This window comes from Taudactylus pleione, unplaced genomic scaffold (genome assembly GCF_031769625.1).
Source record: "Taudactylus pleione unplaced genomic scaffold, aTauple2 ptg000065l, whole genome shotgun sequence".
Classification (NCBI taxonomy): Eukaryota; Metazoa; Chordata; class Amphibia; order Anura; family Myobatrachidae; genus Taudactylus; species Taudactylus pleione.
The window spans coordinates 13,837,800-13,861,443 of record NW_028284467.1 but is presented as its reverse complement, the minus strand read 5'-3'; the positions used below and the strand labels follow the sequence as shown (position 1 = coordinate 13,861,443).

Here is a 23,644-nt window from a genome sequence, read left to right as displayed (position 1 = left end):
AACTGCAGAGAACGCTGGTGGGAAGGCGTTATGGGGACATGTAGGTATGCATCCTGAATTTACAGTGATACCATGTAAACCCCAGGTTCCATAGCCAGTATGATGGATCGCAAAGTTTCCATCCTGAACCTGGGCACCCTGAGGAACTTGTTCAGAGATTTGAGGATAGGCTGATGAGACCCATTCGGCTTTTGAACCAGAAACAGAGTAGAGTAGTAACCAGTCCCGCGCTGAGATAGTGGAACTGGAACAATAACCTCTATGGCTTCCTGAATCTGCAAGGCCTTGGTCTTGTCTAGAGGGCGCCTCATGCGGAAAAACTGGGGGGGGGGGGGGGGGTCTTCGACGAAATGAGAGGGCGTACCCCTGAGAGACCACTTCTTTTACACAAACATCCTTGGTGGTGTGACACCAGTACTGGGCGAACTGAAGAAGTCGGCCTCCTACCCTGGGATCCCCCAGAGGGAGGCCCGTCCCATCAGGCTGAGTTTTTGGAAGTAGGGCATCTGGCACTCCTGGCCTGTTTCTTAGGCTTAGAGGTCGACTTGGCCGCCAATTGACTAGGGCATTGGTGGCAAACCCTGGCACTCCAGCTGCTATGGGACTACATACCCCAGCATGCCCTGCCAGTTTTAGCATTCCCTAAAAAGCAAAACTCTGGCAGCGCATGCTGGAATATGTAGTCCCACAGCAGCTGGAGTGCCAGGGTTCACCACCATTGGTCTAGAGAAAGACTGTCCTTTGGGCTTTCCTTGAAAACGAAAGGAAGAGGTTCTAGCCTTTGAAGGCACAGATGCGGATGGCAGAAAAGCAGACTTAGATTTTGCCAGTGTGTCAACAAATTTGTCCAGGTCTGGGCCAAACAATATCTATCCATTGAAGGGCAAGGCCTCCAGGCACTTTTTGGGATCAGCATCCGCCCTCCAAGAGCAAAACCACAAGGATCGGTGAGCAGACACAGCTGCGGCCGAGACTCTGGAGGTCAGTAAGCTGGCATCCAAAGCAGCCTCACCAGGTGGCTGCATCCCCCACTAGAGACCTTTGAGGCTCAGGGGCCTCCTCGGGGAAGCACATTTGCCCAGCTCTCAATGGCCTTAGCGACCCAAGAAATAGCCATGAACGGACGGGCCACAGCTCCCGAGAGTAAATTGATTCAGGCACGTCTCCACCTTCCTGTCTGTAGAATCCTTCAGAGAAGAAATGGAAGGCATAGGCAGAGTAGCACTCTTAATCAGGCAAGTAACATGAGAATCTACCGCAGGTGGCGATTCCCACTTCTTGCAATGATCCTCAGGGAACGGATAACATGAGGCCAAATGCTTTTGTGGTTGATACCTCTTACCAGGCCTCAGCCACGTGGTCTGCCAGCTGGTCAGAGAGAGGGAAAACTGCCGAAGTCACCTTTGCCTGTTTAAACTCAGGGTATTTGGATTTAGTGACAGGAACGTCATCCTCTATATCTAGTATGGATCGGACCGCCCTTACCAACGCTGGAACATTAATAACTGATTTAGGCTCCACCTCCAGTGCAGGGGAATCCAAATCAGACACCTCAGCCACTTCCCCATCATCTGATGACACGTCAGAGTCTGATAGTTGCGTAGACTAGGATGACAATACATGACGTTTAGATGCCTTCTGAGGTTTTTCATTCCGCAACATGGCCTGAAAGGCTGTCGACAAAGCTGCCAAACTCTGAACTGAACTAGATAAAACATCCACCCAGGGTGGTTGTACAGCTTGCGGGAGTCCCTGGAAAGGAATGATAGACTGTAGTGGTACCGAAGGGGATTGCATATAGAGCGGTAACCCCTGATAGGGAGTAACAGTCTAAGGCCCAGGAGTAGACTGCAATAATTGCGGGATACCCAGAGAGGGAAGGATGGCTGTTTGGGGTAAACCCATATGGGGCAAAATGGACGGGACCGCCAAGCGATGGAGGCCAGCACCTGAGAATAAAACTGCCCAAGTGGGTTCCTGTCCCATTGTTGGGGGATTTGAGGGACCAGGCAACCCCATCCTGGAGATAAATCCTCCTTTCCTATCCCTGCAGGAGAGCAGAGTGGATGTAGCAATGCGCTCGACCTCCTTGTCAGGTATGTCTGACAACATATCTATATAGGAAATCAGGAAGCGCAAAACTGGATACCCAAAAGGTATGCAAAACACTGGTCCAACAATACGGAACCGTGCAACACACAACCGTATGTGACAGACCTCACAAATATTTGAGTCTATATATGTGAGATCAAGGAAAACTCCCCACACACACACCTGTTGGGGCTGTAGGAAAAGGAAAGGGATAGATAGACTGACAGAACGGGGAAAAAAAAAAAAGTCAGCGCTAGCACAAGTCACATATAATGCAGATAGAATATTACCTACTGCAACTTGGCACTACAAATCAACTGCCCAGATTCAGTGTCTGAGGAGGCTATAGTGCTGTATACACTAACCCCAGGGGAGAGGTATACAGGGAGACTAGGCCATACACTTGTCCAGAGAGATCTACGATGCACCAGAGTAAATGGCCACCCGAGACCTCAGAGGGGGAGTGGCCGTAGGAGGAGAGCAGCTCAGCAATGCCAAACCTTAGTGAAAGCGAGCTGAGGAGCCACTAAACAGGGAAGGCTACCTCCGCTGCCCAGCAATTAACCCCCGGGATGCTGGTTCCTGCTACTAGCTTCAAGCCCCTGGTGGTCTAGTGGACGCACAGGGTATGGGGAGCCTGCCACCACGTGCAGTCTGTCCCCAGAGATTGGCGGTAAAGTCTGCCTAATACGCATATCACCGGAAGCGGTGATCTGCTCTTACCTGTCCCCGTAGATCCGGCAGCAGTCCAGGGAGTCCGGCTAGCACAGACTCCGGCCCAAGATCCCCAGATCTGTACTGGCGTTTAGGTGAAGCAGCACAGACGTCCTATGTACAGTCTGTTGCTACCCACTCTGAAGAGTATAAGTAAATAAAACTATCAACTCAAAATAAAACCTCTTTGGAGCTGCTAATCAGCTCCCCTGCGCAAACAGCGACCAGACTCCAGCGGGCACCAACTAGAACTGAGGTGCCTGAGACTTGGGGGTGGGATATAGAGGAGGATGGTTCCAGTGCATCCTTGGAGCAAAGCTTTTAACTGCATGGTGCCCGGTCTCCAGATCCAGCGATACCCCAAGTTCTCCCTGTGGACCCTGAAGAAAAGGTGGGCGCTCTTCAGGGGAGAATAGGGGGCAGGACACCCAGGGGACTAATGTCTCCTGATGACCATCTAAAGTGCAGGCCAGCAAGGCCATATTAGAGTAAGTGATAGAAGTAGCCACAGAGGGTTAACTTTATAAGGCACCACTAATATCAGACGCGGCTTGGTTTGAGAAGATAAATGAGCAGAATGAGGAATATGCCCACAAGAGGCTGAGGGGGGCAAGCTATTAGCCTAATCTGCACAGCCTGAACCAGAGATGTGTGGAACAAGTCTTCATAGGTTAAAGTGGCGGCGCTAGTGTAGGGCGGATGGTCAGTCTGCTTATGCAGAGAAACCAGGGCCCGGCCTGATGAGGACCACACAGTGAGCGATAGGCACCAGAGCTCACCGCAAGGGAGACGAGGCAGTCAGGTTCTATGTCACTCGGATTTTGCAGGTGTAAATGCAAATTAGTTTTGATCTTTCAGTTCAAAACAGACAGCAAATAGAACCTAAAACATGATCGCATACCAGTCCAACAAAGAAGCACTGCACAGATCACTGATCTGTTCAGACTTCGTTGGGTTACAAGTAAAAAGAGTTAACACACACACACACTTGCATGGGTTCTCCCCTAAATCCATAATAAGCCCTGGACCTTTCAGCCTGGTCTGGCAATGGAAAATAAGGGAAAAAACCAGCGTGGTGGCCCTGTTAATTTTCCAATAACCATCACCAGGCTGAACCCAATTGGGGAACTCACACTATAGCTGGGAGACAAAGCGTGGGATCCCCCTGCCATAATGTAAAACTAGCCCCAAACTGGTCAGTCCAGGGAGGGAAATACTCTGAAAATCATGAAGAAAATGGGGTCCTCCAATCCAAAGGATCAACCAGAAACAAATCAGCGAACATTACCATAGCCACCATCAGTCTCTAACCGAAAAGGCGCAAAGCAATTCACTTCAATGACAGTGTCCCAGGAGTGAGCTGTCATTTCAGGACAGTCCGTGGGATCAGGTGGGCGGTTTGTTTTTTTCTCCAGTCGACTGTCGTGGAAAGAGGAGTTCCGAGCACAGTCAAGGAGTTAGTAAGTACAAGTTTTTTTTTGTTGTTTTTTTTTTTTAAAGTACAGGATTCGTTGTGTGCCCTGTCGTTATTGTAATATTTTCTTCATACGAGGAGAGGACTACAAGTGCCAACAGGCCCTTAATATCCAGGCATACTGGCACTTGTTGATCCACAAGTACCGGCATGCTGGGGTAGGCTAGCTGGTACCTGTAGTCCCAGTGTAAAGAATATTAAAATCTAAATTTTACACCATTAACTCTGCACCCACGGCCTTCTGGGGTTGGGGCTAATCCTCGGGAAGAGGGGGCACACAACTTTGCGAGGATTTCCAACCCTGGGTTGACCAGATTGAGGGTTGTTTTGCACTTGGTTTTGGATTATTTTACAAACCGACCATTAGTAAATTCGGTTTGTATAGTCGTCTGAAAATATTGATGTCAGATGTTCTAAAGGCTGATTGCCAACTAGACGGCAAATCTGCAAAAATCGACCTTTAGTAAATTTCCCCTCATCTCCCACAGAAATGTATCCACAATGTTCAAAGCTTGTATACAGGGCATTAGTTATCAAAGAGCAGATACCTGCGATTTAAAAAACACATTGACAGCATATACCAACCATGTTACACAATTTTATTTAAATTAAAAAAAAAAAAAAAAAAAAAAAGTCAAGTAAATAATAGATGGAGGATACAAAATTAGATTACTTATGCACTGCTGTAACTATAACAATGTTTGTATAGAAAAACTTTCAGCAAGAAAACAAATAAAGAAAATCCCTTAAATTAGAAAAATAGTAATTTTGTCAAGATATCCATAACAGCCATCGTATCTCCCTAAACTGTTCAACTGGTCAACTTTACTTTGTAGAAATATATGTATACAATTGTTTGACCATTTTCAGCTTGAATGAGCAGTCAACAGAATTGAGGTAGGCTAGAAGCTTAAATGATACAAATACTATATTACAGATAAGACTTAACATAGTAAAGTACAAACATGGTGCATGTATTAATTTCTTTGCTTTTTGATAGTAAACCCCATTGTGTGTGTTCTTAAGATATACAAAAAGTAGAAATCAGAAAAACACATTTGAGATGTTATATTCATATAAAATACTTTGCAATGTTTGAAATATACACTTTTTAAATACTAAGTACAAAAAGTAAATGCTCAGCTACTGAGCAAGTTGTACTGAAAATGGTATATTCAATACTATTCTACATAATGTCAAATGTTAATGCCTTTTAAGTTAAATAGGAGTGAAATAGTAAAAGGCATTTATATTGCTCAACCTCTTTCTATAAACCAAAGAACCATATTTTGTCCTGTATTAGCCTCATTTCATGTGACTATTTTATTTTAAAAAAAAACCAATATTGGCAATCCAGAAAATATAAACAGGAGTTTCAAAAAACAAATGCTAGTGCTATTTTACAATTGTAAACGTGTGGAAGAGAGCTTTTCATTATTTTTTGGTCCATGTTCAACTTCATGAAGATCGACCAAACCTTCACCATGGTGACTGGCAGAACAAGCACTTGGTTTTACAGACACTGTCAGAGCAACTTCTGTTGAATAATTTCCCAAACCATCCGTTTTCTAAAGTATGGCATATGGTGCTGTAAGAAAGCATATAAACAGACATGGGCTTAAGTAAACATTCCTTGAAAGAATCACACAAACTCTTTGAATGGCTAACTCTGCAACCATATGAGCACCATAATTTATAATAGGGAAATATTGTAGAATATCAAATTTATCAGTTTACACTGCCTACACACTAGTAAGAGGAGGTTAGTTTAATTTATTATCCCTTTAATCAATATGACCCACATACTATGTGCTCCTGCACACGTGATATGCTTCTGCTCTGGAGTAAACTATTCATTTTGCTTAATAAAATGTTAAAAACACCCACATTTAATAGGCATGGTTTGGTGAAATGCCAAGCCATGAGTGTATCGTACCGCTTTTATACCTAAATTCCGGGTCTGACCGGGAGGTTGGAACAGGGTTCCAAACCGGATCAGATCCAGAATTTAGACGGGGGCCAACCCAGGATATTCCAGAGTAGGCGCCATTCACACTGGGGCCATGTCTGCAGTGACCCGGCGTTGAAGTGGACGTTATCCCCAAGCACCGCTGCAGCCAGCCAATTGGCCAGCATGCGGCGCACTCCAGGTCATTCCAGTGTTAAACCCTGCAAGCTACCTGGGTTGGATTGCCGGGTCACTCGACCCAGAAATCCAACCCTCTCCACTTTTACACCAAGGAGCTACCCGGGTTAACCCTGCAATAACCCGGGTTTTAGCTCTGGTGTAAAAGAGGTATAACTGGCTTCGTGTCAGGAAGAAAGGTTTGGTGGCAAGTCCACCCATCAGGCTTGCACCCAATGTTAAACCACATGGGGAGGAATTCAGAGTTAACAATATGTAACAGATCAAAATGATGTTCCTTCCCTGCACCACTGCTAATACCTGGATTGTAAACTTCAACTCTAGTGAACGTACCTGAGTAAAGGTGATTGGTTTATCTTTGGCAATGTAATCTGCATACTTGCAGGCAAACATTCCACAGTCACTTCCGTTCATTTGTTGAGGAATTTCCTAGAAGCATAGAAATGTGAAAAATATAAAAAAAAAAAAAATCTAAAACAGAAAAAATAAATTATCCAGGAGACCTTTTTCTTTAGGCATGAGATATACCTGGCATTTCTTGCTACTCAGGCTCCATCCATTAGTATCAAAAGAGAGTCCCTTTTTATCTTGGCTCTCTTGTCTTAAGTACTGCCTGGAAATGAAAAAACAAGAAAATTAGATTTAAAGGTGACACTGCAACAATTTTAAAGTAATTTCCTAAAAATACAATAAACTCCGTGCAGAATGGACATTATTGTTAAACTACATTCAGCTAATCAATGCTAAACTTATTGTAAAATTTAAATATTACATTACCTGATTGTCGGAGTTTATTAGCCATGGTCAAAGTAATAGTTTACAGGCCAAGTAAGTTTACATTTATTTTCCCACAACTGTTAGGTTTCCCTTGTTTAACCAAAAATTAAATGGCAGTATATACACTACAGCCATTGCCAAAAGTTGAGAATGACACAAGTATTGGTTTTCGCAAAGTTTGCTGCTTCAGTGTTTTAGATGTTATTTGTCGGAGGTTACAATTTTACAGATGTAGAATTACAAGCATTTCATAAGTGTCAAAGGCTTTTATTGACAATTACATTAAGTTTATGCAAAGAGTCAATATTTGCAGTGTTGACCCTTCTTTTTTAAGACCTCTGCAATTCGCTCTGGCATGCTGTCAATCAACTTCTGGGCCACATACTGACTGATGGCCGCCCATTCTTGCCTAATCAATGCTTGGAGTTTGTCAGAATTTCTAGGTTTTTGTTTGTCCACCTGCCTCTTGAGGCTTGACCAAAGCCTTTGACACTTATGAAATGCTATGTAATTTTACTTCAGTAAACCATGGTAACATCTGACTAAAAACACTGAAGCAGCAAACTTTGTGAAAACTAATACTTGTGTCGTTCTCAAACTCGGTCCTCAGGACCCCACAGATGTCACATTTTCCATGTCACCTAGCAGGTGCACAGGTGTATTCATTACTCACTGGCACATTTTAAAAGATCCACAGGATGAGACAATTATTTCACTTGTGGTTCTGTGAAGAGACCTGGATAACATGCACTGTTTGGGGTCCTGAGGATAAAGTTTGTTTGAGAACCTATGCACTACACAATATCTAGGTTTATAACAGGTTTTGAATAGAAAAAAAAAAAAAAAAAGATTTAGCAGCACTGAATGGAACACATTTCTCTTTAGTATTTTGGTAATCGTAATTCTGTTTGATGGTTAATAACTAGTAGCACACAGTAAACTCCCAACAAATCAAATACAGTACCCAATATTATCCAAAAGTAAAATCAGAATATACTGGAAAATGTTGTAATGCAGGTTCAAAATAGTGTCCTGTCAAAAGGGACCTTATATAGGGAATTATTCATTGCAGCTTGCCACCTATAAAGATTTATTATCGCCGCAATTAGGAATCTCTGTTCGCCTAAATGTATCATTTCTGAGTTAACTCGGTAATCAGTAAATGGATTACATATGCAATCAGTTTGCTCCTTAGTTCAGACTCCTGCTGCACATAACCGTATGTGCAAACGGATAGCACCGGGGAGGATCCTTCAGTTCTCGCTCACTGAAAAAAAATGTAAAATGTAATGTAGATGGTATTAGCTGGCGGGTCCAATTTCCAGAACGCAAATTTTGGTAAATTTGCCAATTAAGAAGGCCCCACAAAACCTATGGGGGTTACTTTTGCAAATGAAAACTGGTTTCTTGGTTATAAATGGTTATACAGGCAATTGCTTGAGCTACTTACAATAATAATCTGCAAGCTTCACTGTTAAGTCCACCCATGGAGTCATAGTAGGTTATTGACTTTTTCCTAAAATCTACTACCTGTGAAATAAATATATTCAGATTACTGAACACAATTTTTATTTTAGGAATACAAAATAACGATCTACAAAGTTTGTCAGTTCTAACACCTAATTCACACTACGGACCAACTTCAGGCAATGAGGCCAGGAGTGGATTTAGCTTCCTAGAAATAATATTTGGCAGCGATACTGTATGTGTTAACTTAGTCAGTTGACTTGAAACTGAAAAGAAGAAAAAAAAAAAAGGAAGGGAGGGAGGTGCCCGTAAACAGTGCACCGAAATTTAAAATAAAACTCCAACAATAAACACAATTTTAAAGTTATAACAACATTTTCACCAACAGATTTTGCAATACACAGGATAATGAGGAGGCACGACCAGCCTACAATAAATCAAAGAAACACGGGAGGACAGGGATACGTATGAAGATAAAATGTATATCAAAAAAAAAAAAAAAGAAGGGGGAGGATTATAATTGTAGCAGCATAAATGATAAAGTGAGCGACCACATAATACATACAAATTTACATATACTAAAGAACCCAAAGGCACCATTCAAGCACAACACAATACCAGGGAACTGGTGGGTATCAATGTAACAAATATGAACTTTGCTCCAGAAAAAGGATTAATGCATTGCAGCTATACTCCAGAACCAAGCCACTCCAATGACAACAACATGTCCATAGAGGATAAACATATATCAAACAAAGATGAGATTAACAAATAAACTAACATAATATACACTAGCCATTAAGTCAAACATGGACAACAGTTTACAACTCATAGCTACCACACCCAAATCACCCCACCCTATATATGGCCATACCCACAACTCATGGTATATCTGGACCCTCAAACAACCCCCTCCCAACTACACTACAACAATAACAATATGGGCGCAACTATTCCCATGTACCTTAGAGGCCATGGAGTATCCATTCCCGGATTAATGGGGCAACAAAAGGACTCCCAAAAATTATTAATGATAGCCTAAATATCTATATATAAAAAAATCCAGGAGAATAGCATTTGTAAACCTCCAGGGTTACTGGTCATACTAACGGATGAGAAGAGAAAAAAAAAAAAATTTAAAAAAATATAATGATAAATACAGGAGAGAACCGTAAATCAAATACTCAAACATTGTAAAAAAAAAAATATGAGATATGGTAAGAACTTACCTTTGTTATCTCTATTTCTACGAAGTCCATAGGGTTCCACAGGATACCTTGGGGTATAGGTGATGACGTCAGGCATCGGGCACCATAGAGTTAAGTATTCAGCCTCCCAGGATGCACTAGGGTCCCCCTCCTATACCCCGCCCCAAGGCCTCTCAGTTACGTACCAAGCCATAGGCCGGAGGAGGAGAAGGAAGAGAGAGGGGAAAAAAAAAAAAAGATCTAGGGAGAGACAGACAGACAGACAGACAGACACACACACAGACACACACGGGAGACGGAAAAACCGGTGACCAGAGTAAAGCCCATCTGCAGCACAGGTGCAACAGGGCGGGAGTCCTGTGGAACCCTATGGACTTCGTAGAAATGGTAAGAACTTACCTTTTGTTATCTCTATATCTCATTTTCTACATCAGGGTCCATAGGGTATCTACAGGATACCTTGGGGATGTCCCAAAGCAGTATCCTTCAAGGGGACGCTCATGTGCTGAAAGGAGATTCCGCCGCCCGAAGGAAGCATCCTGAGAGGCAAAGGTGTCAAACGCCTCATACCTCACAAAAGGTGTGGACAGAGGATCACGTGGCCGCCTTGCAGATCTGGACTGCAGAGACACCACGTCAAGCTGCCCACGAAGAACCCACAGACCTAGTGGAATGAGCCCTCACAGAGGATGGAACCGGAAGGCCCTCATGAAGATAAGCTTCTGAAATTGCCATATGGATCCAACCTGCCAAAGTTTGCTTTGAAGCAGGCCAACCCTTTTTACGGAACCCATAGAGGACAAACAAGGCGTCCGACTTCCTAAACGAAGAAGTGCGGTCAACATAAATCCTTAAGGCCCGCACAACATCCAAAGTGGCCTCACCCACTGAAAGATCAGGTGAGTTAAAAGCCGGCACAACGATTTCCTCGTTGAATTGAAAAAACGGGAAACAACTTTGGGAAGAAAATCAGGACGAGTGCGCAGCACCGCCCTGTTCCCATGAAAAATCAAGAAAGGGGGTCTACAAAAGAGAGCCCCTAAATCAAAAACACGTCTGGCCGAAGCGATGGCCAGAAGGAAAACGGTTTTAGCTGTCAGCCATTTAAGATCCACTGAGCCCAGTGGTTCAAACGGCCTTGGAGAGCCCTCAGGACCACAGCTAAATCCCAAGGCGCCACCGCTGGAACAAATGGCGGCTGAATTCGAAGAACACCTTGCATAAAGGTGCGCACATCAGGGATTGTAGCAATCCTACGATGGAACCAGACAGACAGGGTAGAAACCCGCACCTTCAACGAAGCAAGGCGAAGCCCATGGTCTAGTCCCGCCTGTAGGAAGGCTAACACTCTAGACAGACGGAACTCCCGAGGTGCATAACCTCTCGGTCGACACCATTGGAAGAACGTATGCCACACACAATGGTATATTCTTGCAGAAGACGGTTTCCGAGCTCTCAGCATAGTGCGTACTACAGCGCTGGAAAACCCCCTGGACCTCAACATAGCTGTCTCAACAGCCACGCCGTCAAAGACAGCAGAGTCAGGTCCGGGTGAAGACAAGGACCCTGCGACAGTAGGTCCGGTCGTAGCGGCAACCGCAGAGGAATGTCCACGGACAGACCCTGAAGGTCTGAGAACCAGTGCAGTCTGGGCCACGCGGGAGCTATCAACAGGAGCGTCCCTCCTTCCTGTTTGAATTTCCGGATTACCCGTGGAAGAAGGGAAAACGGAGGTAAGAGATAAGCAAACCGGAACGTCCACTGGACGGACAGAGCATCCACCAGAGACACCTTTTCGTCTCTTGTGCGAGACCCGTACACCGGCAACTTGTTGCTGTGCCGTGACGCCATGAGGTCAATCTCTGGAAGACCCCACCTGTCCACCAGAAGTTGAAAGACGTCCTGGTGCAGAGACCATTTACCGGATGAACGTCCTGGCGACTGAGAAAGTCCGCCTCCCAGTTGAGGACTCCCGGGATGAATACCGCTGATATGGCCGGGAGATTGCGTTCTGCCCAGATCAGAATGCGGGACACCTCTACGAGTGCCGCCCGACTTCGGGTTCCTCCTTGCCAATTTATGTAGGCCACGGCGGTGGCGTTGTCCGACTGGACCTGCACGGGATGACCCTGGAGAACCCGATGGGCCTGCTGGAGAGCATTGAAAACGGCGCGGAGTTCCAAGATGTTTATCGGAAGCTCCTTTTCCGCCTGAGTCCAGCTGCCCTGGAACAAGTGTGGACCCGTGACCGCTCCCCAGCCCCGAAGACTGACGTCCGTTGTCAATAGGACCCAGTTCGCCACCCAAAACGGACGACCCTTGTTGAGATGGGTCGTCTGCAACCACCAGGCAAGGGACAGGCGAACTTCCGGAGTGAGCACCATCGTCTGGGATTTGAGACTCTGAGGCAGTCCATTCCATTTGGACAGGATCAATTGCTGCAGAGGTCTGGAGTGAAACTGGGCATATTCCACCATGTCGAATACGGACACCATGGAGCCCAATAACCTCATTGCCGAGTGAAGAGACACCTGGCGACTCTGCAGACAACTGCGCACCCTCAACTGCAAGGCAGAGATCTTTTCCCCCGTCACAAAGATCCGCTGCTGACTGGAGTCCAACAAGGCTCCGAGGTGCAGAATCCTCTGAGACGGGATCAGGGTGGACTTTTGCCAGTTTATCAAAAAGCCGTGCCGTTGCAGGTACTGCAATCGTCAGATCCAAATGGCGTAGAAGGAGCTCCGGAGATTCTGCTACCAACAGTAGGTCGTCTAGGTACGGCAACATGCGGACTCCCTGCAGCCACCATGACCGCCATAACCTTGGTGAACACACGTGGTGCTATCGCCAGGCCAAGAGGTAATGCCCGGAACAGGAAGTGATCGTTGCGGATTGCAAACCTGAGGAACTGTTGATGGACTTCTCCATTAAAAAGCAAGGCTTCCAAGCCCTTTTTGGAATCAGCGTCCGCCTTCCAAGATCGCAACCATAAGGTGCGACGAGCCGCCACCGCTGCCGAAGAAATCCGAGAAGTCAGGGTACTGATATCCAAGCCGCTTCATTAATGCAAGTGGCCGAATCCCGAATCGGAGATTGCCGATCAACTCGGTCTGTTCAGCCGAACAGTCGGAATCGAAAGACGCCTCTAAACTATCTGCCCAGCGCTCCATAGCTCTGGCTACCCAACAAATGGTCATAGCCAGCCTGGCTGCCCCCACCCCCCGCGAGGGACTAAACGGACTTTAGGCAGATTTCCACCTTACGGTCCGTGGCATCCTTTAAAGGAGGAGATTGAAGGCATGGGCAACGTGGCACTTCGGACCAGGCGTGTCACATGGGAATCCACCTGTGGGGGATTCCCACTTAGCAAAATAATTGTCCGCAAACGGATAAGCCACTGCTAAATGTCTTTGAGGCTGATACAGTTTGCCAGGATGTTTCCACGCCTCCTCTAAGTGGTCCACCAATTGACCCGAAAGAGGGAACACTGTGGCGTCACCCTTAACATCCTTGAAAAAGGCATATTTGGATTTTGATACCGGATGTTCATCATCCTCAATAACTAAAGCTGTGCGGACTGCACGTATAAGGCCAGGTATATAAACCTTAGACTTGGCATCAGACTCTTTAGTACGGAGAGGTTCTTGGTCCGAAAGATCCATCATCGGTCATCCCCTCGTCATCCTAAGGAGTAGACAGACGCCACCGGCCACAACGCAGACTCCCCTTGTAACACGTCCTACAAATGCCGCACAGAACTAGTCAGTGAATTAACCCTAAGAGACCTGAGGAGGGGAAGTAGGGAGACTGTGGGGTACCATCAGTTGTCTCGGGAACCCCTGCATGGGTGACGACACCAATGACTGCTGGGACAATCCCATCTGAGGGAACGCAGGTTGCGGAGCCAACTGGCCCACAAGGGTTGTAAGCACTTTAGCGAAACAAGCCCAGGGCGGTTCCTGAACCAGAGCCGTGACAGTAATTGGCCGCGAAAATAAAAAAAAAACTAAAAACAAAAAAACACTGCCGACATAGCCCCTCCGCGCTACCCTCCCCCTCCGCTATAGGTACCTTACATGTAGTACACAGAAGCTGGAGAGGAAAATCATTCTCAGACATGATGGCAAGTATGTGACACATCTCACTGATACGCGTTGGTATAGTGGGAGAACCGTCCTGCAATCACCGCAAGGGCTTTAGCAGAAGAAGAGCAGGGACAGTGAAAAGACTGATAGTAGAAAGTGAAAGTACAGGCAGCAGACGCTAGCAGCAGTCACATACAATGCAAGAAATCAATCCCTGCACTATCAGCGCTGATCCTCAACTACGCAGACACAGAGTCTGGTAGGACACAGCGCGCTGCATACACAGACCTGTTACCAACGGAGGAGAGGTATGCCGGGGGATCCAGACCACGATGCCACCGATCGTCCAGCAGCGCTCACCATGCTTCAGCAAAGATGGCCACCGAGGGGCAGAGAGGAGGCCGGCCTGGGGGAGGAGCGCTGCCACAGGGCCAGTCAGCAGATGCAGAGAGGGCTGTGTGCAACGGGGGAGGTGCTGGCTGTGTACAGGGAAGGCGCGCTCCCCTGGCATACAATTAACCCCTGGGACGCCGCAGTGCTACCGCACAGCTGCGATCCCATGTCCCAGGGGGGTAGTGGAAGCGCAGGTCCGTAACCTGGCTCCACGCTGCAGCCAGTGCCCAGGGAGCCCCCTGCCTGGGGACTCTGGAACATGTTCCAGCGGGGACCCACCGCGGGACCCCGCTGCTTACCTGCTGTCCCCCTTGAATCCGGCCATGGTCCCAAACATCTGGGGTCACCGCTAGCTGTGACCCCAGATACCTACCAGCATCCCCGGATCAGTACCGGTGTTCTGGTACCGGCGGGGGTGTAGGGAAGACAGCATGGACGTCAAGAATGACTGTCCATGCTGTACCTCCCGATGTGCAGCTACAGATGCCTTGTAGAAAACTGCAGGGGCTAACCTTAGCCCCCCTCTAAACAGGTGCATCCGACTCAGAGCCAGGCACCAACGAAACAGATGCCTTGGCTCGGGGGCGGGGTACAGGAGGGGGACCCTAGTGCATCCTGGGCGGCTGAAAGCTTTAACTTTAACTCTATGGTGCCCGATGCCTGACGTCATCACCTATACCCAAAGGTATCCTGTGGATACCCTATGGACCCTGATGTAGAAAAAAAAACTGATAATTAAGCTTTAAGAAGATAGTCAAACAGACTCAAACAAGGGTGGGAACTCAGGTGCACTAAAGACAATTATGGAGAAACAACCCAGTCTTGGGCCCGCAGTCCAAGCCAGGCTGCCACCTCCTGGGAAAATTCAAACAAACAATAGCAGACCCCTGAAAACCACTCGTTGGTGGAATAGGAAACAGCATTAAGCAGGAGAGTTGGCTATCATACTGGCACCAAGTTTCCAGCAGGGCAGCTCAGCAGCATTATACAGCTTCCCCAGCAGACACACATCCCAGAGTGAGGTCATTTAAAGCATCGGTGACCTCCGACACTACATATCTTCATGGGGTGGTTTGTTTGTTTTTCTTTCATCTGTATCCAGCTACCTAAGGAGTTATCCCATATATTATAGTTTCCATGGAGTCGGAAAGGAAACCAACATTCTTCCCAGAATCTCAGATTTCAGGGACTATATCATAGGCTAAATGGTAAAGACGACAATGGGGCGATTCAATTCAGTGCGATGTTAGCTCATGGATAAAAGTTCCAGGAGTTTTTCAACTGACCAGGCTATAAACTCCAGACTAGAGGATTTCTGCTCGCACCCTCCTGAGATGTGAGCAGAAATCAGACTAAACAATGGCTGCAATGCTGGTTTCCGGCTTAGCACATAAGTTGCAGTAAACTGCATTCTCCGATGTAACAATCAGCTTAAGGTGCAGAAACCGGCATCTCTCGGCTAAGTGCAGGGCAAAGCGTGGTCAATTGACTAGCGCCAGGAACTCCATCCCGGCGCTATTCAAATTTGCACTCAATTGAATTGCCCCTAATATGAGCTAAATACATTTTTGTGCAAATATCAGTTTTACACATGCGTAATATCATAAGCAGATACAAATACGTGCAGCTACTGCAGGATCCACAAGTTTAACTAATCGTCCAGGTGTCAGCATGCTCTAGAAAGATTCTAATGTGGACATACCCGAAACTCTGGCCAGCAGACAACCACTTTTATCCAGTGTGTACAGTAATCTGCTAACCACACAGGCCCTTGTGTACATGCTAATGACATATCATTAGCATGTACTGTACATGTGTACATGCCAATGATATGAAGGACTGAATAACCAAGCCTGCCCAATTTGGACATCAATAGAAGTGGCCAAGTTAGAAGCTGATCTGGTCATTCGGTGCATCGGTTGCCTGGAAGGATCAGCATGTGTACAGGGAACATTAATAGAGATATAGAATAGCTTCAAAAAATCTAATTCAGATTAGAAAAACAAAACACTAAAATAATCACTAGTGTTGGAAACATTAACTCAGTCCTGCTTCCACACAGCTACAGTCCATGGACAAATTATGGGGGAATTCAATTAGATGCAATAAAGCAAAAAACGTAAAGTCTAAAGTTTTCGCACACTTGAGGATTTTTGGTGCGATCATTTCACATCTTTTGTCTATACGCGCTCCCGTTTTTCGCACTATCCTATTACAAAAGACACGACGCAGCATTCACATGAAAACGTAACATGGAGTAACCTGCGAAAAGTACAGCTGAATTTGGGGAAATCTGTCTGTTCCCCATAAAAAGGCTAACTGACATAGGAAACATAAAAAAGTGTATTAGTGGCCCTAATAAAAGTATTTGGGGTTCTTGTCAAATTGTTATATGCATTGTTGTGTAACAGTGGAAAAATTATAAGCATTTGTATTTTGCCAAAATAAATGCTGCAGTTAAATTAGGGGTACATTAAAATGAGTGCATATATATTTTTGAGTCAAAATAGTGCAATTTAAAAAATTGTTAATACACCTGGTGCAGCCACCTGCAATGTTTAACACACGTGTCCCATCCATACAGCCCCACCAAAACACAAGACCCACTACTTTAAGTTTAAACCCATTTTCCAACACTTAATTTTTTCACCCCAAAAATGAAAAATTATTGGCCAAATTAAGATTAAAAAATTATCTTTAACAAATTTGTCATTAGGGAGGTGTCCAAAGGGTTCTGAAACAAGTCCTGACATTTTTAACCAAAAATAGGGATTTTGCACAACTTTTCACCTGCTCTGAAATGAACACTTTGCCTGTTATCGCATGTGCAAAAATTTCAGCAATAGGATCGCACGATATGAGTTTGTGCAAAAAGTTCACACCGGCGAAAACTTTTCACAAAACCGCAGCTTTTCGCGGCTAATCGAATCCGGCCCTATAACGATTTACTTTTATATAGGAAGTCAAATGTCAACATACATTTGGATCAACAATCATTAAAGAGAATTTTACAACTACATTGAACGTTTGCATATATATTTTACGAATTGGACAAAAGAAACAGTCCAAAAACACATAGCAATCTTACTGTACTTAATAGACTAGATGTAAGTGACAGGCTAACTTACAAATTAAAATTGAGCTAGGAATCTGTACAAATAACCTGAGCAAATAGAAGATGTTCAAGTGATAAATTGGAGAGCGAAAAATGACAGGAGCTGATTGTGTTTGAAAAAGTACCAACCAACCTGTAAAATGACAGAAGCGTATTGGCTGGTAGTTTATCACTCTAATTTATCACTTTCCAGAGCTTAGTACAGCTGCAGTCTTTTTTGTATAATATTTATATTAAATATCAAGGTCACGTATATAAAAAAATATGGCACACAGTATCAATAACTTGGTGCAAGTTTCTAAAGAGCAGTACAGCAAATAAACAGTAGGAGGAAAAAAAAAAAAAAAAAAAAAAACATTTGTAAAGGAAAGGAAAACAAAACAATCATAGGTGAGTGGTTACTGCACGTTTTGCTACATTAAAAACAAAACAAAAAAAATTGCATGTAAAATTGATGAATTAAAATACATAATAAATCACAATGGAATTGCAGAAAAAGATGATAATTGATTTGACAGTTTTGTGAAATTTCTGGTCCAAAAGCCAAAATAAAAGAAAATCTGCAAGGTTTACATTTAAAGAAACACTTTTCATTTATCAGGAAATAAATACTTGCTTTAAAATTGAGCCTAAAATGACAAGAAGTACCAAAAAGGTCTCACTTACAGCTAGGCACCAATGTACTCCAAGATGAACAGGTACCAATAAAATTTCCACAGCGAATACATCCACTTTCTTTGTCCACCGTTTCACTGCCTGATACCCAGCTGACTTTAACTTCGGGAAAAAAAATGTGTTGAAGGCATGGACTTTTGGCAAGCCCTTCCGTTTACTCCGTTCCATCAAAAGGTTCATATAGAAATTTATTATCTGTTTCACAAAGATACAGCATTGAAGACCGTATAATATATATGCCAAGTTTACTGTTATAACAGCATTTTACAGCACTTTATATGTAAACTTTTACTACAATTTTCTAAAGTACTTTATACAGCTTGCTTGAAAGAAAGAAGTTTGAAACTTCCCACTTCAAATGCTTTCGGGAAACACAGGGCCTGATTCAGCACAGGACGGAATTGCAAAGCTGCACGCAAGCAGCTTTGCAATTCAGTCCTTGCAATTATGGTAATGCAGCAGGGGGGTGTCATCAACGCAGCAACAGATAATCTGCGATAACATCGGCCGGCTGAGTGACCCATGGGGTCACGCAAGCCGACCACCACGGATACAAGAAAGAGGCCAGGAAATCTATCAGCTGACGGAGTTCCTGGCCTCTTCCCTCCCCCCAACCGCGTGACACGCCTCAGTTTTGAAAAACAGTGCGTCACCGCCCCCTTCCCGCCCAGAAACGGCAGACTATCACTCACTGACAGTCTGCTGCCGCTCTGCGAGTGATCACGCGGGACCTGTGCTGCACATGCGCAGTACGGCGCCAGCTCGGATTCCCGACAGTCAGGAATCTGCGTCCAGCAGTGCACATACGTGCACTGCTGAATAAGGCCCACAGATCGGTTATGGTATATACTCTTATGTAGGAGGTAAGGCACTGGAAAAACCAAGACAGATTCCTTATCCCCCACAGTGAGTCCAGGCTTCCAGAAGTCCTTTAAACTGATATGTATTAGTGCAACAGCCATTCAGCGCTCCCAGTCCAGGACACTAGAGGGTATATTTACTAAAGGTCGATTTCAATCGATTTAAAATAGTCCTAGTAAACATACCCCTAGGTAACTGGAGTCGCTGTGAAATAGATGCAAAACTTAAGCCCCCCCAAACCACTGTTGGTCCTGCTCATCTTACCCATGGTTTTAGTCAGTTTCACTTTTTGGATATCTGCTTGTTTGTTTGTTTTTTGGTTATGCATGTGCTTATGTATCAGTTGCCACAATTTTCTTAAAGAGATATGAAATTCCAGATATTTACAATGCAAAGAACAATATATTGTTGAGCCAGTTCCTGTGTATCTGAGCTATTCCCTTAAACCAGTGGTTCCCAAACTGGGTGCCACAGGTTGGTGGTCCAGGACCAAATCAAATCATTTATAGTCAATGTGATTGGCAGCCACCAGTTCTGGTTAAAACAGAAGCGCAACCCACTATGTAACGGAACCTAAGGATGACAGATCAGCATCATTTACGTAATTTAAAGCACTTTTGATGTTTTTCAATTGAATACTTTTGGCATAGGGGTGCAGAGAAAAAGAATGCTGAATCACTGCGCCCTAAAGCAAGTTTGGGAACCACTGCCCTATACAAAACCTCAACAGGATCTAACAGTCAAGTCCCAATATTTACAGCAAATACAGAAATGGTTGTTCAGGTCCCGAATACCATGTGCCAAAGCAGTCGGCATACCCATTACTGCTGTTTGAGACCTTTTAGAACATAAACTACCAGTACAATGAAATTATTTGATCTCCAGGCAACATCTACATTTTTTGTCGCACACTAAATTGTCAAAATAGTAAACATCCATATTCAATGTTTTTTTCAGTAGAAATTTTATTATGGTTTGTAGTTATTTAGTACTTGCCTCATCATTAAGCCAGTTTAGACTATTAAGAGTCATAATATCTTTCCGAGTGATTGTTAAGCGGAATCCTTCACATAATACTTGATCTTGGCTCCCACCAAAAAGGGCAAACTTAATTTGCTTTTCAATTTCCTTTAAAATAAAATTGAATAAAAATATTAAAAAAGGTACATTTTCAAACTATAGGATAATAGACAAACTAAACTTACTTAAAATATAATATGCTGTTTGACACATATAAGTTATAAAGCTTCTTCCATTTTACTTTAAAAGTATATTCAGAAGATATTACCTGTGTTAGCTCAGGAAACTCTTGCTCCTGGAGAGATTCAACCGGCTGCCTTGGGAGTAACTTAATAGGGATTTCCTTTTCAAGTGGTACCCGCAGATTTAAATCCACAGGATCTTGTGTAGACTGCTGGTGTAACCGCTTTATATTTATAAGATAAAAATGCAACATTTTAAAATTCAATGTGAATGGAAGACATATAAAACGGTTTTTCATAACCACTAGCATACCCTCTTAAGGCAAGAGTGTCCTGAATAAAATAAAAGACTTAAGCTGGGTACACACTAGATAATATGTTGACTAATCCAGCGGATTGGACGACATATCGTCCACATCAGGCAGTGTGTACCCGCTATGTCGCTGACAATGCAGGTCTGACGGGCGATATGGTCAGTGGGGGCCATGCTGCCGAATGCAGCATAGAACCCACTGTTGCGCAGTCGGTTCCCGGCATCAAATATGTAGGCACTTGCCGATGCCGGGACCCGACAACTAAGATATCGCGCTGGGTACACATCGGCTAATGTGAACCCAGCATTAGTCTACCTTTATGGACAACTACATTTTGCAAATATTACTCAGATCGTATGAATAATTTACTAGATACACTCGCCAAAAGACACGTATCTGTAGTGCATTCCAAAGTAATCATCTTAGTAGAAGGCTATTGTATATAGGTCTTCAATGTATAACTACCCCCAAGATAAACGCTTACTGGAGTGTACAACTGGGGAACCTCTGGTGTCCACATAGCCACTATAGGAGTGGTTAGTGATGGCATGCTACTGATGGCAAGATGTACCCATAGACAAATCTGTAAAAACTTCCTTCCCCATGTAGGGTAGCAGAGTAAATTTATATTTTGGACAGAACGCATCTAGTAAATGACCATCTAAAAGATAAAGACTCAATTTGCACATGTTCAAAAATTGGAAAATAAAAAATTACCATTTCCTTTACAGGAGGCAGGCAATTCAATTAGAGGGGTCCACCCCGAGCATTAAACCACAGAGGTAGACTTTTACAAGCAGTTTCAGGAGCTGGGGTTTAAGGCGCAGGAAAAACTCATCGATTCTGCACTTCATGCAGAATCAATGGGTTACCATGCGTTAACCCCTGGCTTACCATGTGGGGAAAAAGCTAACTGAATAGCATTTCCCCACGTGGTGCAATCAATTAGCTGTGAGGCATAACCTGCGACTAATTGAACTCCTCCCCCCTACCGTTTAGTTATGTTGCTTTACATAATAGTGCATTTTGTTATATACATAAACATTTATAGATTTCATGACAAACAGGCAGGATATTAATCTTTACTCTAACAAAATATGAATAAACCATTTTTCATAGATTACTCTTTGACTGATGCATATTTGTTTTTAGTTAAAGTCACCTGATTTTGAAACTTTAATGCAAGTGCTGTTTGTTCCTCTATCTTTCGCCTTCTTTCCCTTGCCCTTGAGTCATAGAGGCTGGTGCTAACAATAAAAGCAGTCTACATTAGAAAGCACAGAAAACAAAAGAGTCACATATGAACATACAGAAATTTAAACACGCTTCCGGAGGCTTCACAGTACATGTGTCACAGGCTGACCACAGATGGAGGGGTGAGCAGAAATCAGCCCTACAGTAATAGAAGCCGAAGCTGCATTTATATTGGGCATCAGCAGCACTCATGTAACTGAACATTTAACGTGACATATATACATATTATACACACACACACAATTACTTACAGTTCTTTAATCCAGAGTTCTGCCTGGAAGAATGGTGGGCTAAATACAAGAAAAAATAAAAAGATGTACAATTTTGTGTTTTCCCATACATTTTTTTTTTTTTTTAAATGCTTTACAGTGATAAACCAGTTACAGATTTAGCTTTATAGCCATGAAGTGATACAGAGGGAGATAAAATGACCTTGTCAGATTACCTACTTTAACCACTGGAAACATTTGAACGCTCACATTCTTATTTCTCAACCCAACATTTCTATAGCTGAGAGAAAGGGTAAAATCTCTTTTCCTGCAGCATTAATTACTAAAGTGTACATTTTCATTATTCTATTGGCTGATACACACAAGGGCTTTGTGCAGTCAGATATTACGTTTAGTGCTTACAAGATTATTTGCCTGTAAATAATAGTCTGACAACAGTTCCCACCACAGAACGGCTAATAACAACTTATAGGAGGCCACAGAGTTTGACGTTTACACGGATGGCAAATAGAGCACTTAAGGTTAATAAGCTCTTTACCTATTTAACGATTATTCAGTAATTATTAGTATGTGTATCACTGAAGCAATTACAAGGAACAATTAATTTGTGACTGGCCCCTAGCTTATGTGACCGACAGCCTTGATTGATTAGTGATGGAACTTAACCCAATCATGCATTTCAAAGAAATGCAGTCTACAATAAGTAATTGTTGATACATTAAATCGGACCTACCCTTTTAGTCACCTTCTGTTTTAATGGTATAATAATAAAAAAAAAAATAAAAAAATAGAAAATTGTAACAAGCATTTAAAAACAGGGTAAAGGCAAACACTGATGAGATATACTTTATCACAAAGTTGATAATGGTGAAACACCTGCCAATACTATGGTGGGGAATGTAGAAGCCTGCGAGACACAGACATCAATGAGATTCCGGAAAGTCTTACTTTTTTCTTTGAACCAGCAATAATTTAAAAAGTCAAACACAAATTATTGCAGGGTAAAAAAAAAAAAAAAAAAAAAAAAAACCTGCCACTCGCCAAAATCTCGCAGCCTATTACATATCCCCATATATAATTTATTCTTCCACTGAATAATTTGGAAATTACCTTGGAGGTTTTTCTTTGGAAACACAATCAACTACAATGACGGAATCCAAATCTGGGCACAAACAAGAAACACAAGATTGTTCAAATGAAGTAAGTGATCACATTTCGCAAAAACTCTACATTAATTCTTACACAACCACTATTTGTTGTACCAATCCACTTGCTCTTTTTTTTTGTAAGACTAATTGCTGTCAATGACAAACACTTGCAGTCCAGAATCAAACACAAATAAATAAGTGTGTAACAGTTTCTTAAAAAGAGCAGCATATTCCGCTGCTCTTTACAATTGGAAACATTAATAGAACAAAACTGGGTAGTGACAGACAGACATAAATGAGGGCACTGCTCGCAAGCTTACAAGCTATAGGGAAATAGGCATTGTTACATAAGGATAGGTGCTACAGTATTGCATATTGGTCCAGCCAGATTGCAGAAGTTCTTGGTGAACTGTATGATCCAGTCACACAGGAAATGTTGGAGGGATGCAGTTAGCTAGGGAAGATATGAAGGTGTTGGCGGTTCTGGAAT

General features: G+C 43.6%; 1 protein-coding gene across 2 annotated transcripts in view; it reads right to left on the bottom strand.

The window, feature by feature from the left end:
* Nucleotides 1–4,873: 4,873 nt before the first annotated feature.
* The window catches only part of SENP1 (SUMO specific peptidase 1), a 40,246-nt gene continuing 21,475 nt past the window's right edge, over nucleotides 4,874–23,644 (bottom strand). For both annotated transcript variants that reach the window (XM_088465951.1, XM_088465952.1), the window contains exons 9-18: nucleotides 23,117–23,168; nucleotides 22,028–22,066; nucleotides 21,685–21,769; nucleotides 20,295–20,432; nucleotides 20,003–20,134; nucleotides 18,137–18,340; nucleotides 8,653–8,732; nucleotides 6,954–7,038; nucleotides 6,759–6,854; nucleotides 4,874–5,867 (exon numbers count right to left, since the gene is read on the bottom strand). In XM_088465951.1, the coding sequence (XP_088322077.1) occupies nucleotides 5,805–5,867; nucleotides 6,759–6,854; nucleotides 6,954–7,038; nucleotides 8,653–8,732; nucleotides 18,137–18,340; nucleotides 20,003–20,134; nucleotides 20,295–20,432; nucleotides 21,685–21,769; nucleotides 22,028–22,066; nucleotides 23,117–23,168 (974 nt within the window). In that variant the 3' untranslated portion in view covers nucleotides 4,874–5,804. The remainder of the gene's footprint in view (nucleotides 5,868–6,758; nucleotides 6,855–6,953; nucleotides 7,039–8,652; nucleotides 8,733–18,136; nucleotides 18,341–20,002; nucleotides 20,135–20,294; nucleotides 20,433–21,684; nucleotides 21,770–22,027; nucleotides 22,067–23,116; nucleotides 23,169–23,644) is intronic.